The 14,102-nt window shown below is 43.3% G+C and overlaps 1 protein-coding gene across 1 annotated transcript in view; it reads left to right on the top strand.

Moving 5' to 3' along the window:
- rb (adaptor related protein complex 3 subunit ruby) overlaps positions 1-14,102 on the top strand; it is a 33,958-nt gene that overhangs the window by 3,131 nt on the left and 16,725 nt on the right. Inside the window, exons 6-13 of the mRNA XM_028304377.1 lie at positions 700-805; positions 3,000-3,204; positions 4,465-4,574; positions 5,944-6,102; positions 8,295-8,403; positions 9,127-9,235; positions 10,050-10,161; positions 12,378-12,624. Of these exons, the coding sequence (XP_028160178.1) occupies positions 700-805; positions 3,000-3,204; positions 4,465-4,574; positions 5,944-6,102; positions 8,295-8,403; positions 9,127-9,235; positions 10,050-10,161; positions 12,378-12,624 (1,157 nt within the window). The remainder of the gene's footprint in view (positions 1-699; positions 806-2,999; positions 3,205-4,464; positions 4,575-5,943; positions 6,103-8,294; positions 8,404-9,126; positions 9,236-10,049; positions 10,162-12,377; positions 12,625-14,102) is intronic.

Below are 14,102 nucleotides of genomic sequence, written 5' to 3'. Positions count from 1 at the left end.
TGGTGGGCTCAGCAGCCATGGCCTTCTTCGAGGTATGTCCTGATAGGATGAGCCTCATCCACAGGAGTTACCGGTGAGTGACAGCAATAACCAGGGAACAAGGGCTACCAGCTAATCAATCCAGATTTGCAGATTAGGAGCTACTGGTGAGCGGCTACATCGATCACAGATAAGGTAAGGCAGAGGCTTCTGTTGAAAAACGGCATGTTTTTAAAGAAAAGGAGGTGATAGTGACTGCATAATCCCAGAGTCAAAAAGCTATAGTGAGTCGCATCATTGACCCTGGCACAAGAAACTCTTGTGTCTCTGAGATAAGTTGGTACTGGTCGTTGACCATATTAACCTAGAGCAGTGGTTCTTAACCTTTATGTCTCGAGGGACCATTTTACCAAATTTCTGTCTTGTCAGGGACCACTTTTTTTTTTCAAAATTCTATGAAAGGGGAGGTCGATTTCTCGCCCACTGTGCGCCGTTTGCGTTGTGTTGACTCGACTCATCACGTCACTTGTTTATTACGATGTCCTCGCGGACCACTTGGAATGCCTCCAGGGACCACCAGTGGTCCGCGGACCACCGGTTAAGAACCACTGATCTAGAGACAGCAAACGGTGAATAACATATTCGATCCATAGACAAGAGCTACCGGTTTGGCCTTATTTATTACTGTGATGTTCAAAAAAATTATTTGTTCAATTTCAGGAAACTGTGCTCACTGCTAGCCGATGTGGATGAATGGGGTCAACTGGCGCTTCTTAACGTCCTGACCGTTTATGCCAAGACATGCTTCCCTGATCCCAATAGCGAGGTAAGAAAAACTTTAAATTTACCTAATACCTATGCTACTGTAAAAAATTGTAGAGCTTTATACAATAAGGCCTCAGCCTCGAGTTTAGCGGGCAGCGGGGCGGGAGCGGCGGCGGCGCGGGAGCGGCAGGATCTTATGCGTAGAATCAAATAGACCGGTTCTCGAAAACAGCGGCGCGGCAGCGGCGCCGGAGCGGGCAACGAGCGGGCAGCGCACTCCTTCTTTTGCCCACAATAAATCGAGCGTTAGGAATAAATTTGAATCGAAATAAAATTGTCGCCGTTGTTCAAACATTTCGTTTGCGAATAAAAACAAATATCTCGACAACACAACCCCGAACACAACACTTCGCCGCTAAAGCGCCGCGCGAGCTGCCCGCTTGTTTCTAGAACGGGTCTGCGTTGCCCGCCCAGCTCCCGCGCCGCCGCCGCTCCCGCGCCGCTGCCCGCTAAACTCGAGGCTGAGGCCTAAGGCTTGAAACAGACAACGATAATCGTGGCGGTTGCAGTTGTCGTACATTTTGCATCAAACCGTGACCGCACGGTTACCGCCTCAGTGCCAATAAGAACCACCTAACTGTGCAATTTTGGCACGAGTGCAAATATTTTAAGATTTGAAGATTTGTCGGCCGTTTGGTGTAGTGGTTCAGAACGGACTACTATGCCGAGAGGTCCCGGGTTCGATTCCCGGCCGAGCAGAAATTGAAATGATGAATTTTAATTTCTGTGACGGGTCTGGGTGTGACAATGTATAATATTTATGTATTTAAAAAAAAAGTATATTAGTAGTATATCCGTTAAGCCAGCACCCATTACACAAGCATTAAGTTGCTTACTCTGGGGCTAGCTGGCGCTGTGTGGGCCCTTCACTTCCTACGTACAATTGTGAGGGTCAAAATTGTAAGGGTTTTGGATATTTTATCAATGGCATGTATTCCGAAAAACGTATTTATAACCAGTAAGGAATAAACAGGTTTAATTTTTATACCAGTATTTGCCATTTAATATTGATTTGTGGGCAAAACCATCTGTTCCATGAGCTCACCAGTAAATATAGCGCTCGAAATATTCCTATGGAGTTTTAATATCTTCTGGAACATCAACAGCATCTCCTGGAAGATGTTGACGATTGAAGGGCTTCGTCTGCTATGCCGCTTGCATACTCAGAGGTATGTATCGTAATGAATGTCTGAGCCTTCATCAGAAGAAGAGGAGTAGTTCATCTGAAGTAGTCGAAACTAGCTTTTGTCGTTGTCATCGCTCTCATCCCCAGATGTATTGAGCATCTCTGCGATAGTAGCGTCGTTTGAAATCGGAAACATGGTGCGGAGACCATGAAAAATTAATATTTACGAGAAACTTGAAATACGCTTAAGGTATTGTAGGGCCCACGTCGATACAATTGTGTCAGTAAAGTTTGTTAAGCCGTTACGCCAAAGCCTTTGCTTACAAGTAGTTACTGTTATCACAAAAAGATGCTATTTTTAACTATTTGTCTAATCAATAACTTTAAAATTACTATAATTACAAAATAAAACCATAGTAGGTACTTTCTTTCGCCAAGTCGGGGAGCGCAATCAGTCATGAACTGTACAGGTTGTAACCTGCTCACCAACTGCGCTTCGAACAAAATTTGCACGGGAGGTGAAAGAACGCATCCCGCACAATCGTACGATATTCAGCCCATCCATTTCCGATGTAAAACTAATGAGATAATCTCGATTTTGTAACCCGCACAATTGTATTGGAGCGGTCCGAAAGGGTTAAAGGGGGGTGCGGGCCATAATATCTGTGTAGTTAAGTCTTATAAAACCTGCGACGGCTGAGAGAAAGCATTCATTTAAATTAACCGGCAGACAGTGGTGACTGAGTTTGTTGCGGCGCTTCTTCTCAGCACTTGCCAAATGTTGGTCTCGAAGCACTGGTAGGGTAAAAAGATTATGAGACTTGTAGAGGCTCCTTAAGAGCAAAATGACGATTTATAAGAACTATTTATTAGTCTAAACAAATAAAGAAATTTTGACTGACTTTGACATTCCAGATTGCTCGATACGACCAACAAATAATCTGGACTGGAGGATGGGGGGCGCGGATTTTTTGTATGGTCGAAAGGGGGCACGTCTCAAATAAGTTTGGGAACCCCTGAAGTAGAGAGTAAATAGAAATTTACATAAATACGTGTCCACTTTTTCTAGAACTACTCAAGCGACAGCGACTCGGACAAGCCGTTCTACGATTCCGACAGCGACGAACCTACGTCTCCTAAGAGACACTCGGCGCAGTCCCCAAGTCTAGATCCGGACCACCGTCTATTACTGCGGGCAGCCAAGCCTTTACTGCAAAGCAGGAATTCCGGCGTCGTCATGGCTGTAGCCCAGCTGTTCTACCACTGCGGCCCGGGTGAGTAGCGAGAGGGAGCCTGTGAGGCCACAGTCTTTGTAGCACTTGAATGCACAGCGATGAACCTACGTCTCCCAAGAGACACTCGGCGCAGTCCCCAAGTCTAGACCCCGACCATCGTCTGTTACTGCGGGCAGCCAAGCCACTCCTGCAGAGCAGGAATTCAGGCGTCGTCATGGCTGTAGCCCAGCTGTTCTACCACTGCGGCCCGGGTAAGTAGCGAAAGGGAGCCTGTGAGGCCACAGTCTCTGCAGCACTTCGGGCGTCGTCATGGCTGTGGGGCAGCTGTTCTATCACTGCCGCCAGGGTGAGTGCGATGAAAAGGAGCCTGTGAGGCTACAGTCTAAATCCAGACCACCGCCTGTTGCTGCGGGCAGCCAAGCCACTCCTGCAGAGCAGGAATTCAGGCGTTGTCATGGCTGTAGCCCAGCTGTTCTACCACTGTGGCCCGGGTGAGTAGCGAGAGGGAGCCTGTGAGGCCACAGTCTCTGCAGCACTTCGGGCGTCGTCATGGCTGTGGGGCAGCTTTTGTTCTACCACTGCCGCCAAGGTGAGTGCCTGTGAGGAAACAGCCTAGATCCCAACCACCGCCTGTTGCTGCAGGCAGTAAAGCCTCTGCTACAGAGGCTGGGCTACCCCATCTATACTACCACTTCGACCCGGGTGAGTGTAGTGGGAGCCTGTGAGGCAACAGTGGAGGTCCAGACCATCGTCTGTTGCTGCGGGCAGCAGATACTCGGGCGTCGTCATGGCTCTTGACCAGCTGTTCTACCACTGCGGCCGGGTGAGTGTAGCGGGAGCCTGTGAGGCTACAGTCCACATCCAAACTACTGCCCGCTAGTCTACATCTAGACCACCATATCCTGCTGCGAGCCAAGCCCATACTTCAGAGCAGGAACTGAGAGGGAGCCTGTGAGGCGACAGTCTAGATTTAAACCACTGTCCGCTGCTGTATTACAGATCTATTTAGCTGCTCACTAACGCCCGATTCCCATAATCGATCCTTGTCCAAATCCGGATTACAACTGTCAAATTGAATTCAGTTCTAGATTATATTTCCAAAATTTTCGATGCATTTACACTTTAATATTGTTTAAATAGTCTTATAAACAATATAAAAATGTAAAAACATCAAAAACCGCAGTTATTTTGGCCAAAAACATATTAAAATTTGACAGTTGACAATCCAAATCCGTATTACTTGGATTAGGATTGAATATAGAAATCCAGCATAAATGTTTGTGTTAAATATCATTCCAGTGCAAGAGTTACCTCCAGTGGCAAAGGCTATGGTGCGGCTCTTACGAGCACCTACCGAGGTGCAGAGCGTGGTCCTCAACTCCATCGCCTCGCTCACAGTTACTAAACCGGTAAGTGCCTCAGTAGCTTGCAATATGAGTTTGTGATATCAGGCCTGTTCATCTCCGCGAGTTTACATCGAAAACAAAACACGTACGATGGCCCACCTACAGGATACTATCCGACAAGGCCTCATATACGAGCGAACATTGACTCACGCACGCGTATTCTTGTGTATGATGGAAGAAAATAAAGAAAATGGTGTACTAAATACTGTGCAGTATTTAACTGCCTAAATAATAATAAAAACACAGAATGTACTTTTTTAATTTGCCTCAAGACACTGAGAGGTAAATAAGTAGATAATATTATTCATGATAATTCATGCTAAATCATGTATTTCCTCCGCCATTTTCCGCAGTTTGGCACCTCACGTCACATCATTTTACCGAAGTCAGCCCTATAGCTTCGGCGCAGAGCCGATCGCTGACGTTTGTCAACAAAATGGTGCTTGACTCTTGAGACAGGCTAAATTACACCATATTTTTAATGACATTGAGCATACATTTTTTTAAATACGAAGTAAAACTTCTGCACTTAGTACTTATTATTATTCTGTGGTGATATTGACAGTAAATACTAGCAGGCTAAAAAAACATCAGAGACCATGAGAGAGACATTTAGGCGACTTAGCAGCGCAACAGATGCGCTGCCGATAATTTCATACTATGTGGCAGCGGAAGCCTCCCTTCACATTATAAAAACGCCGCTGCCGCGCTGCTGTCGTGCTTCTAACACTCTAATGTGAAAGCGCTTTGAATATTTTCTTTTTTTTTCAGTGGAAATTTTATTTATTTATTAAAAGAACAATCAACCAGAATTTACTCACCAGTAGCAAATAAGAGTACATAAAGGCAAAGAATTCCAACCAACTGTGTATTTATGTAGTAACCTATGAACACAAGTGGAGTGGGGTAGTCACGCGAGAGCGGACTACTCAAAATCGTCGGTTACAGATTAGTTATTGTATCATAATAGGTTAGTTTCCTAAAAAAATTTTTTTAGTCCGTCAATTTGGATATAAAAAAATATTGAACACGTATATATTTTAAATTGTCAATCAAACAAACAATTACAAAGTTATAATGCGTTGAAGTTCCGCGCGACGTCACAAAGTGCTGCACTTTTACGCACTCACTGACGTCACGGGCCTTTTCTTTAGTACTTTGGCACGCTTTATCTCTACATTTTTATTAGTTTTAAAAAGTGAAAAATACGTGTCGAATAGTTTTTGATAAGCTAACTGACGGACTAATTAAAACTTGCTTTTTTACCCAGGAAACATCCCTATTGTAATGTGTGTCAATTTATTCTGTTTCTGTACAAAATATGTTTACACCTTTTTGATACAATGTTAAAGTGTAAAATCATTCGTTCCAGGGTCTCTTCGAGCCGTTCCTGAAATCGTTCTTCGTGCGCAACTCCGACCCGACGCACATCAAGCTACTCAAGCTGGAGATCCTCACCAACCTCGCCACCGAGTCCAGCGCTCCTGTCGTGTTACGGGAGTTTCAGACCTACGTCACTTCTAGTGATAAGGTACGATTAAAAGCACGCGTCACATCAATTACCAAGAAAAAACATGTAAAAGTGCGTGAAAAACACAAAAGCTAGCTTCCTCAGACTTCCCTATTCATTTCCCTGTAAGTAGTCCTTCGCTTCGCTATTTTGGTCCTTCGAGCCGGATTTGAACAAGCGACTTAGTAGACATAGTCTAGAATTTTCTAGCCTTTGCATGTCTAACTCCACGCGCATCAAATTGCTCAAGCTGGAGATCCTCACCAACCTCGCCACCGAGTCCAGCGCTCCGGTGGTGTTACGGGAGTTGTAGACATACGTCACTTCTAGTGATAAGGTAGGAATAAAAATCACTCTACCCACTCATTACCTTGTAAGTAGTTCTTCGCTTACCATACATTCTGGCCCTCCGAGCCGGATTTGAACTAGCAGCCTCTGCGGGGAATTAGAGATGGTATGGTATTTTCTCGCATTTTCATATTGGGACTCCACGCACATCAAGCTGCTCAAGCTGGAGATCCTCACCAACCTCGCCACCGAGTCCAGCGCTCCTGTTACAGGAGTATGTCTGGAATGTCTAGAACTCCCGTAACACTACAGTAGTGTTACGGGAGTTCCAGACATACGTCACTTCTAGTGATAAGGTAGGATTAGATATTATAGTGTAGGATTTTTAATAAGCGGAGGTCCTCACCAATCTGTCCATGGAGTGGAGTTCTCCATTAGACCTGAAGCAGTTCTAGACTTATATCAGTTTCACCGACAAGGTATGAATACTAATATTCCTAACCTAAGTCCAGTGTAGGATAATCTGGCTATTCTAACCTTTGCGCGTCTAACTCCACGCACATCAAGCTGCTCAAGCTGGCGATCCTCACCAACCTCGCCACCGAGTCCAGCGCTCCTGTAGTGTTACGGGAGTTCCAGACATACGTCACTTCTAGTGATAAGGTACGATTAAAAATTACTCTACACACTTTATTATAAATAATTCGCTTACTTTTCTGGTCCTTCGAGCCGGATTTTATCTAGCGACCTAGTGTAGAGACCTAGTCGCATGTCCGATCCGACGCACATCAAGTTGCTCTACACATTTCCCTGTAAGTAGTCCTTAGCTCACCATTCATTCTGGTCCTTCGAGCCGGATTTCAATCAGCCAACAAGTGTAGAGACCTAGTTGCACGTCCGACCCGTCCCACATCAAGCTGCTCAAGCTGCCACCGAGTCCAGCGCTCCGGTCGTGTTACGGGAGTTCCAGATATACGTCACTTCCAGCGACAAGGTACTATTAAAAGCACGCATCGCATCAATAACCAAGAAAAAACATGTAAAAGTGCGTGAAAAACACAAGCTAGCATCCTGAGACTTCTCTACACATTTTTCTATAAGTAGTCCTTCGCTTAGCATAATATTCTGGTCCTTCGAGCCGGATTTCAACCAGCTACCATTGTGGGGATGGTCTAGAATTTTCTAACCTTTGCAAATCCGACTCCACGCACATCAATTTCAAGAGGTCCTCACTCCAGCGCCATATAATACCAGACCAACGTCACTTCCAGCGACAAGGTTGAAATATTATCCGCCTCGAAGGACCAACTATTTTGAAGTTAGTTAAGATATTGAGTAGAGATATTTGGAATTTTCTGAACTTGTTGCATGCCATCTAAAGCCTGGTCCGTGAGCACGTAGAATTTTGTCCAATGACCCCAAGCTACCCATCCTTATCGCTCGCCCGTAATTATGTTGCTGTCGCGCTCGCACACTCACTGCGGGCGCGCGTCGCACAGTCGCGACAGCAACACAGACAGAGTTACTTTCGCATTTATAATATTAGTTGGGATTATACTGTACTTACACTTAAAATTTATACGCGTACTATTATTATTATTTATGTTTGTATATTTTATGCAGTATAGGTTAGTGTCCGTGACTCCCACTCGGCATGGGGCACACTGAAAACCAGCGTCGTGGCCTCCCTCACCGGGGGCCATGGCATATGCTGAGTGGGGTCCCATTGCGATGGACATCGCTGTGCGACAGGGTGGCACTGCTCAGTTTTACTTTCACTTTCATTGTATGTTTTATTTTATGTCACCTATGTCTTATTTACTTTTTTTTCTATTATTTACATCTTTTGTCTTCTGTGATGTCCATGGCAATAAATGTTTCTTTCTTTCTTTCTTTCTTTAAATTATTTAAATTTTTCATTTCAGGCATTTGCTGGAGCTACCATTCAGGCGATAGGCCGGCTGGCGGTCGCCATACACTCGGAAACTGAGACCTGCCTCAATGGACTTTTGCATCTGCTGTCTAGCAAAGATGGTAAATATAAACATAATTAAATGTGATAGGGATAGAGATATGCGATTTTTAGTTTTACAAATGTAATACGATAGAGAATAATATAAGGTTATGAAAACCACCAGTTATGGGTTATGGGGGCATTATTTGGAGAAAATTATCAAATAACCAAAAAAAACACGAATTTAAAAGCAGTTTTTTTTTCAAAAGGTATTATTTTTTAGCATATTCTGAGTATTTTATGTTTTTTTTAGTATCGCCTGTTATTATAGCATTATTACTGTTTTTATTTTATCAGGATATACCTCTTAGTTTAAAAGTTATTACGTTTTCTTTACAATAAGTAATTAGAAGAAAAAAAAATTCTATAAAAAAAATTACCTCTTTTTTGTCGATAAAAATAGGTCTAAAGCCTGGTCCGTGAGCATGTAGAATCCCGTCCAATGACCCCAAGCTACCCATCCTTATCGCTCGCGTGTAATTATATTGCTGTCGCGACTGTGCGACGGGCGCCCGCAGTGAGTGTGCGAGCGCGACAGCAACATAATTACGTGCGGGCGACAAGGATGGGCAGCTTGGGGTCATTGGACGGGATTCTACGTGCTCACGGACCAGGCTTTAGTTTCATCTATTTTTATATGTGCACTTTATCGTGACTAACACTGTATTATTCAGTGATGTCACGACCTATGCGACGCTGCCTGAACAGTGACGTGCATTGTACTGTAGTTACTTGTCATGCAGAGTGGGTGGTGTGTGAAGCGGTGGTGGTGGTGAAACGCGTGGTGGGCGGAGGAGCCGCGTCCGCCCGCGCTGCCGTCGCGCGCGCCGCCAAGCTGCTACGGCAGGACCGGTTAGTGTTACCACGTTTTGAACTTTATTGAGACAATATATTTTAATACCAATGGAAATAATTTTTCTCATTTAAGGGGTTGTACTTGTAATATCGCAGAAGATTTCAGGTTCGTTCTTTTCAGCCAAATAACATTCACTGTTAAACGGAGGATGGATTTCCACAACGACTGATCGTATACTGCCGGCATTCAGGTACTTCTCACGACTTTAACCAGATCGTCGGTTCACCTAGTGGGAGACCTGCCCACACTACGTATTCCTGAGGCCGGTACTCGAAAACTTAATTTTTTTGGTGGAAACGAAACAAAATTATCAAGATAATTACGCTTCATCATTAATTATCAACAGTATAAGATACATTTGTCATATTGTTACATAAGAAATTCTTATTGCTAATGTTGTTTTATGTTTTTGGTTGCTGATCGTTGTCAATTTATCCATCGCTAGTCGCATAAAGCTTGGAAATATTAGATAAATATTTTCACGCTAGATAACTAGTGATCATTGTGAAGTTAAATAGATAGGTTTTATAATTATCTATGTTGATTAACGCCCACCATTAGACGAAAGTGCGGAAATACCCGTTCGAAAACTTCGAATACAGTAATTTTTGTTATTATCAACCGATAATTATCCATCTGTTATTATCACGATAATTATCGTGATAATTATCATTGATAATTATCCTTACGAACCTTGCCACAGACAGACACACACACAGATACACAGACACACAAACACGTCAAACTTATAACACCCCGTGGTTTTTCGTCGGGGGTTAAAAACTGATGTTCTTTGGTCAAATATTCCAGGCTGGCTCCGGCCGCGCGCGCGGCGGCCGTGTGGCTGGTGGCGGAGCACGGCGCCAAGCACCCGCGCGCCGCCGCCATCTTGGCACACATGGCCGCCAACTTCGCCGACCAGGTAGGTTGGTTTACCCGACTGCGCACAAGCAAATGCTAGTAATAATATACAGGGTAGAATTTTGTAATGCCACCTGGAGGGAAAGTACTCTTAATAATGTAGATAGAAAATTTTACTCAAAGAAAACATTCCTTTATTTTTGAAAAGAAATAGAACTGCATTCAAAGGTTTCCAAAAATTTGCATGCCACACCCGGGAATCGAACCAACTAAAATTTGTTAAAAATTACACCCTGTATTTTTATTGCATCGATTGTTAGGGTTAAGTTTATGGATGAAATCTCTTCAACAAACTTGATAAATTAAATGAAAGGAAAACCATGAAATCTTAAATTATTTTAATTATTTACAAAAAATTGTATGGTATGGTTGTGCATTTTCGAAAAATTTTCAAAAATCTTTGAATGCAGATCTCTTTGTTTTCAAAAATTAAGGAATGTTTTCTTTGAGTAAAATTTTCTATCTACAATATTAAGAGTACTTTCCCCCTCCAGGTGGCATTACAAAATTCCACCCTGTATATATTCAAAATGTACAAGTAAAGCGCTTTCAAATGATACCAAACACGGCATATTTATCTTAACTTTATTTTTTTACTCTGTATGTTTTGTCCGCTAGAAGGCGCCACATTAGATTTTGTGAAACCCCATATAGCCTATAACCAGCGGACAATTAAGACGCTTCTAATGATATGTCATTTGTCGAATTCTGATAAGAAGTTATGAGGGAACAGATGAACATACATACATAACCCGTCAAAATCATAACCCTCCTTTTGCTTTGCCGTAGTCGGGTAAAAAGGTAGTCAAGTGTTTATCGGACTTTGAATGTACTTCTTTCTTTGTAGCAGTAGAAGCACAGATCACAGAAACTAAAGAGGATGTGACAAGGGGGCGGAGCCGGTGTCGTAGCAATATGCCCATAAACAACACATTGCTCGTGAAAGTAATATATCGTATTACTTTCACGAGCAATGGATAATGCAACCGCAGTGGATAATGAGCACATATTTTGGTCACTTTGTGTGTGTGTGAATTTCTAATGCGACACTGAGTTTCGAACTCGCCGTATTAGTTGGCATCTCTCTAATCTCTATATCTCTATGAGTAGAAGCAACCGTGGGGGGATTTCAATGATTCTTTTTCTCATACTACCAAAATATTTAAATTTTCCAAGACGAGCTAGTAAAACTTCAGCTCCTCTCTCTAGCTGTGAAGCTATCAATCACCCAACCTGACACGCTTTTAGTCTGCCGCTACATCGTCTCGCTAGCTCGCGAGCTATGACGTCAGAGACCGAGTATTTTGTCATCTTTATACCCTAAATATTACTTTTTCAGGACGAACTATTAAAACTTCAGCTCCTCTCTCTAGCTGTAAAACTGTCAATCACACAACCAGATATGTTACCAGTCTGCCAATACAACGTCTCACTAGCTCGCGAGCTATGACGTCAGAGACCGAAATTTGCCATCATTCTACCCACAAGACTGAAAAGATGGCAAATATTACAGTTGGACCAAAGATGCTAGTGGCTTGGACTGAATATTGGAAGGCTGGACTAGATTGCTACGTGAATTAGTAAAAACCGAGGGAGAGAATTTACTGGAATACCCCTCCTCATGAACACAAACAAAAAAGCAAGACAAAACATCTGATTATGACCTAAGTCGATTGCAGATTTGAAAAGGGAAAAAAAAATTCTACCCAATTTTATTTCTTTTTCCAGGACGAGTTGGTGAAACTCCAGCTCCTATCGCTAGCTGTAAAACTCTCAATCACCCAACCAGACACGCTTCCCGTCTGCCTAGCTCGCGAGCTATGACGTCAGAGACTGAAACTTGTGCCATTATTCAACCCAAAATATTTATTTTTTCAGGACGAGCTAGTAAAACTCCAGCTGCTCTCACTAGCTGTCAAACTCTCAATCACGCAACCAGACACGCTTCCAGTCTGCCGGTACATAGTCTCGCTAGCTCGCTACGACGCGAGCTATGACGTCAGAGACCGAGTCTTTTTCCATCATCTTATATCCAAAATAATTTTAAATTTTCCAGGACGAGCTAGTAAAACTTCAGCTTCTTTCTCTAGCTGTTAAGCTATTAATCATCCAACCAAGTCTGCCGCTACATAGTCTCACTAGCTCGCTAGCTCGCGAGCTATGACGTCAGAGACCGAAACTTATGCCATCATTTCACCCAAAATATTTATTTTTCAGGACGAGCTAGTAAAACTCCAGCTGCTCTCACTAGCTGTCAAACTCTCAATCACGCAACCAGACACGCTTCCAGTCTGCCGGTACATCGTCTCGCTAGCTCGCTACGACGCGAGCTATGACGTCAGAGACCGAGCTAGAATGCTGCGGAGGTTTATTGAACCGCAGAATGGAAAGCTGTTGGCTGCCTTCGCGGCTGAAATATTCCGTCCGGATAAGCCGAAACCGACTGTGGAGAGTAGTTTTAAAGGTGAATGTTGCTTGATAAATGATCGTGTTTAAAGCCCGGACTGTGAGCACGTAGAATTTTGTCCAATGACCCCAAGCTGTCCAATAACTGTGCGACGGGCGCCCGCAGTGAGTGCGAGCGCGACAGCAACATAATTACGCGCGAGCGATAAGGATGGGTAGCTTGGGGTCATTGGACAAAATTCTACGTGCTCACAGACCAGACTATAGTTGATTTCATTTATTTAAATAATGCAATGGGATTAAGGGGTTGTCTTAAAATCTCTTTTTAAGTGAACTATTCAAATTGTATCATTATATTTATAAGTTCTTATAATAAATAATATCTTTTAACCTAAAAAAATTGACACAGTATAAAAGATGCAGCATAATAAATAAACCTATCAACAGGCCCCGTTCAGTATTCGTCATGACATGCTGTCTTCCGCGGACACACTTGATCGTTGGCAATTTATTTTGCCAGTAAAACTACAATTAAATACTATCGGGGTATTTTATCGATTTTAAACGACACATTTGTCGTCATAAACGATATAAAATTACGATAAGATTTTTATTTTTATTCGATTTTAGAAATTATATGTGATTATTGCTGAAGTGGCAATGGGCAGGGCACATAGTACGCAGAACTGACAGCCGATAGAGCAGAAAGGTTCTGGAATGGAGGCCGCGTACCGGAAAACGCAGCGTGGGACGTCCACCTACAAGGTGGATCGACGACATCGTAAAGGTAGCAGGGAAGCGCTGGATGCAGGCCGCTACCAATCGATCAACATGGAAAGCATTGGGGGAGGTATATGTTCAGCAGTGGACGTCCTGTGGCTGAAATGATGATGATGTGTGATTATTATCTTCTTCGTCTTCGTTTCAGCCAAATGACGTCCACTGCTGGACAAAGGCCTCCCCCAAGGTTTTCCACAATGAACGGTCCTGCGCTGCCCGCATCCAGGCTCTTCCCGCGACCTTTACCAGATCGTCGGTCCACCTAGTAGGAGTAGTGATTATTATACATTTTGTTTACTCATGCTGTCATTGCATTCCAGACCGTACGCAGTTCGCGGTAGGCACACTGTCGCAGTACATCGGTAGCTCTAGCTTTAGCTTTGTTTATATCTCTGTTGTTTCACTACATCGTCAATGCATTCCAGACCGTACGTACCTTATAATAGTAGCAATATCTTTATTCACCTCTGCTGTCATTGCATTCCAGACCGTACGCAGTTCGCGGTAGGCACACTGTCGCAGTACATCGGCAGGGTTATATCCCTGTTGTTTCACTACGTTGTAGTTTCATTCCAGACTATAATACGCACCTGAGCACCTGATAATCGTAGCAATACCTTTTAATTACCTCGACTGTCAATGGATTCAAATTCAAATTCTTTATTGCTCCAATGTTGGTATATAAAAGTTCTTACATAGACCCAAAACATGGACCCTGTATTGCAACATGAGATTAAATCTAATAAGTATTGTAAT

Source organism: Ostrinia furnacalis, unplaced genomic scaffold (genome assembly GCF_004193835.3).
Source record: "Ostrinia furnacalis isolate ACB-3 unplaced genomic scaffold, ASM419383v2 OfSCF1420, whole genome shotgun sequence".
Taxonomy (NCBI): domain Eukaryota; kingdom Metazoa; phylum Arthropoda; class Insecta; order Lepidoptera; family Crambidae; genus Ostrinia; species Ostrinia furnacalis.
This window is presented reverse-complemented; position numbering and strand designations above follow the sequence as displayed.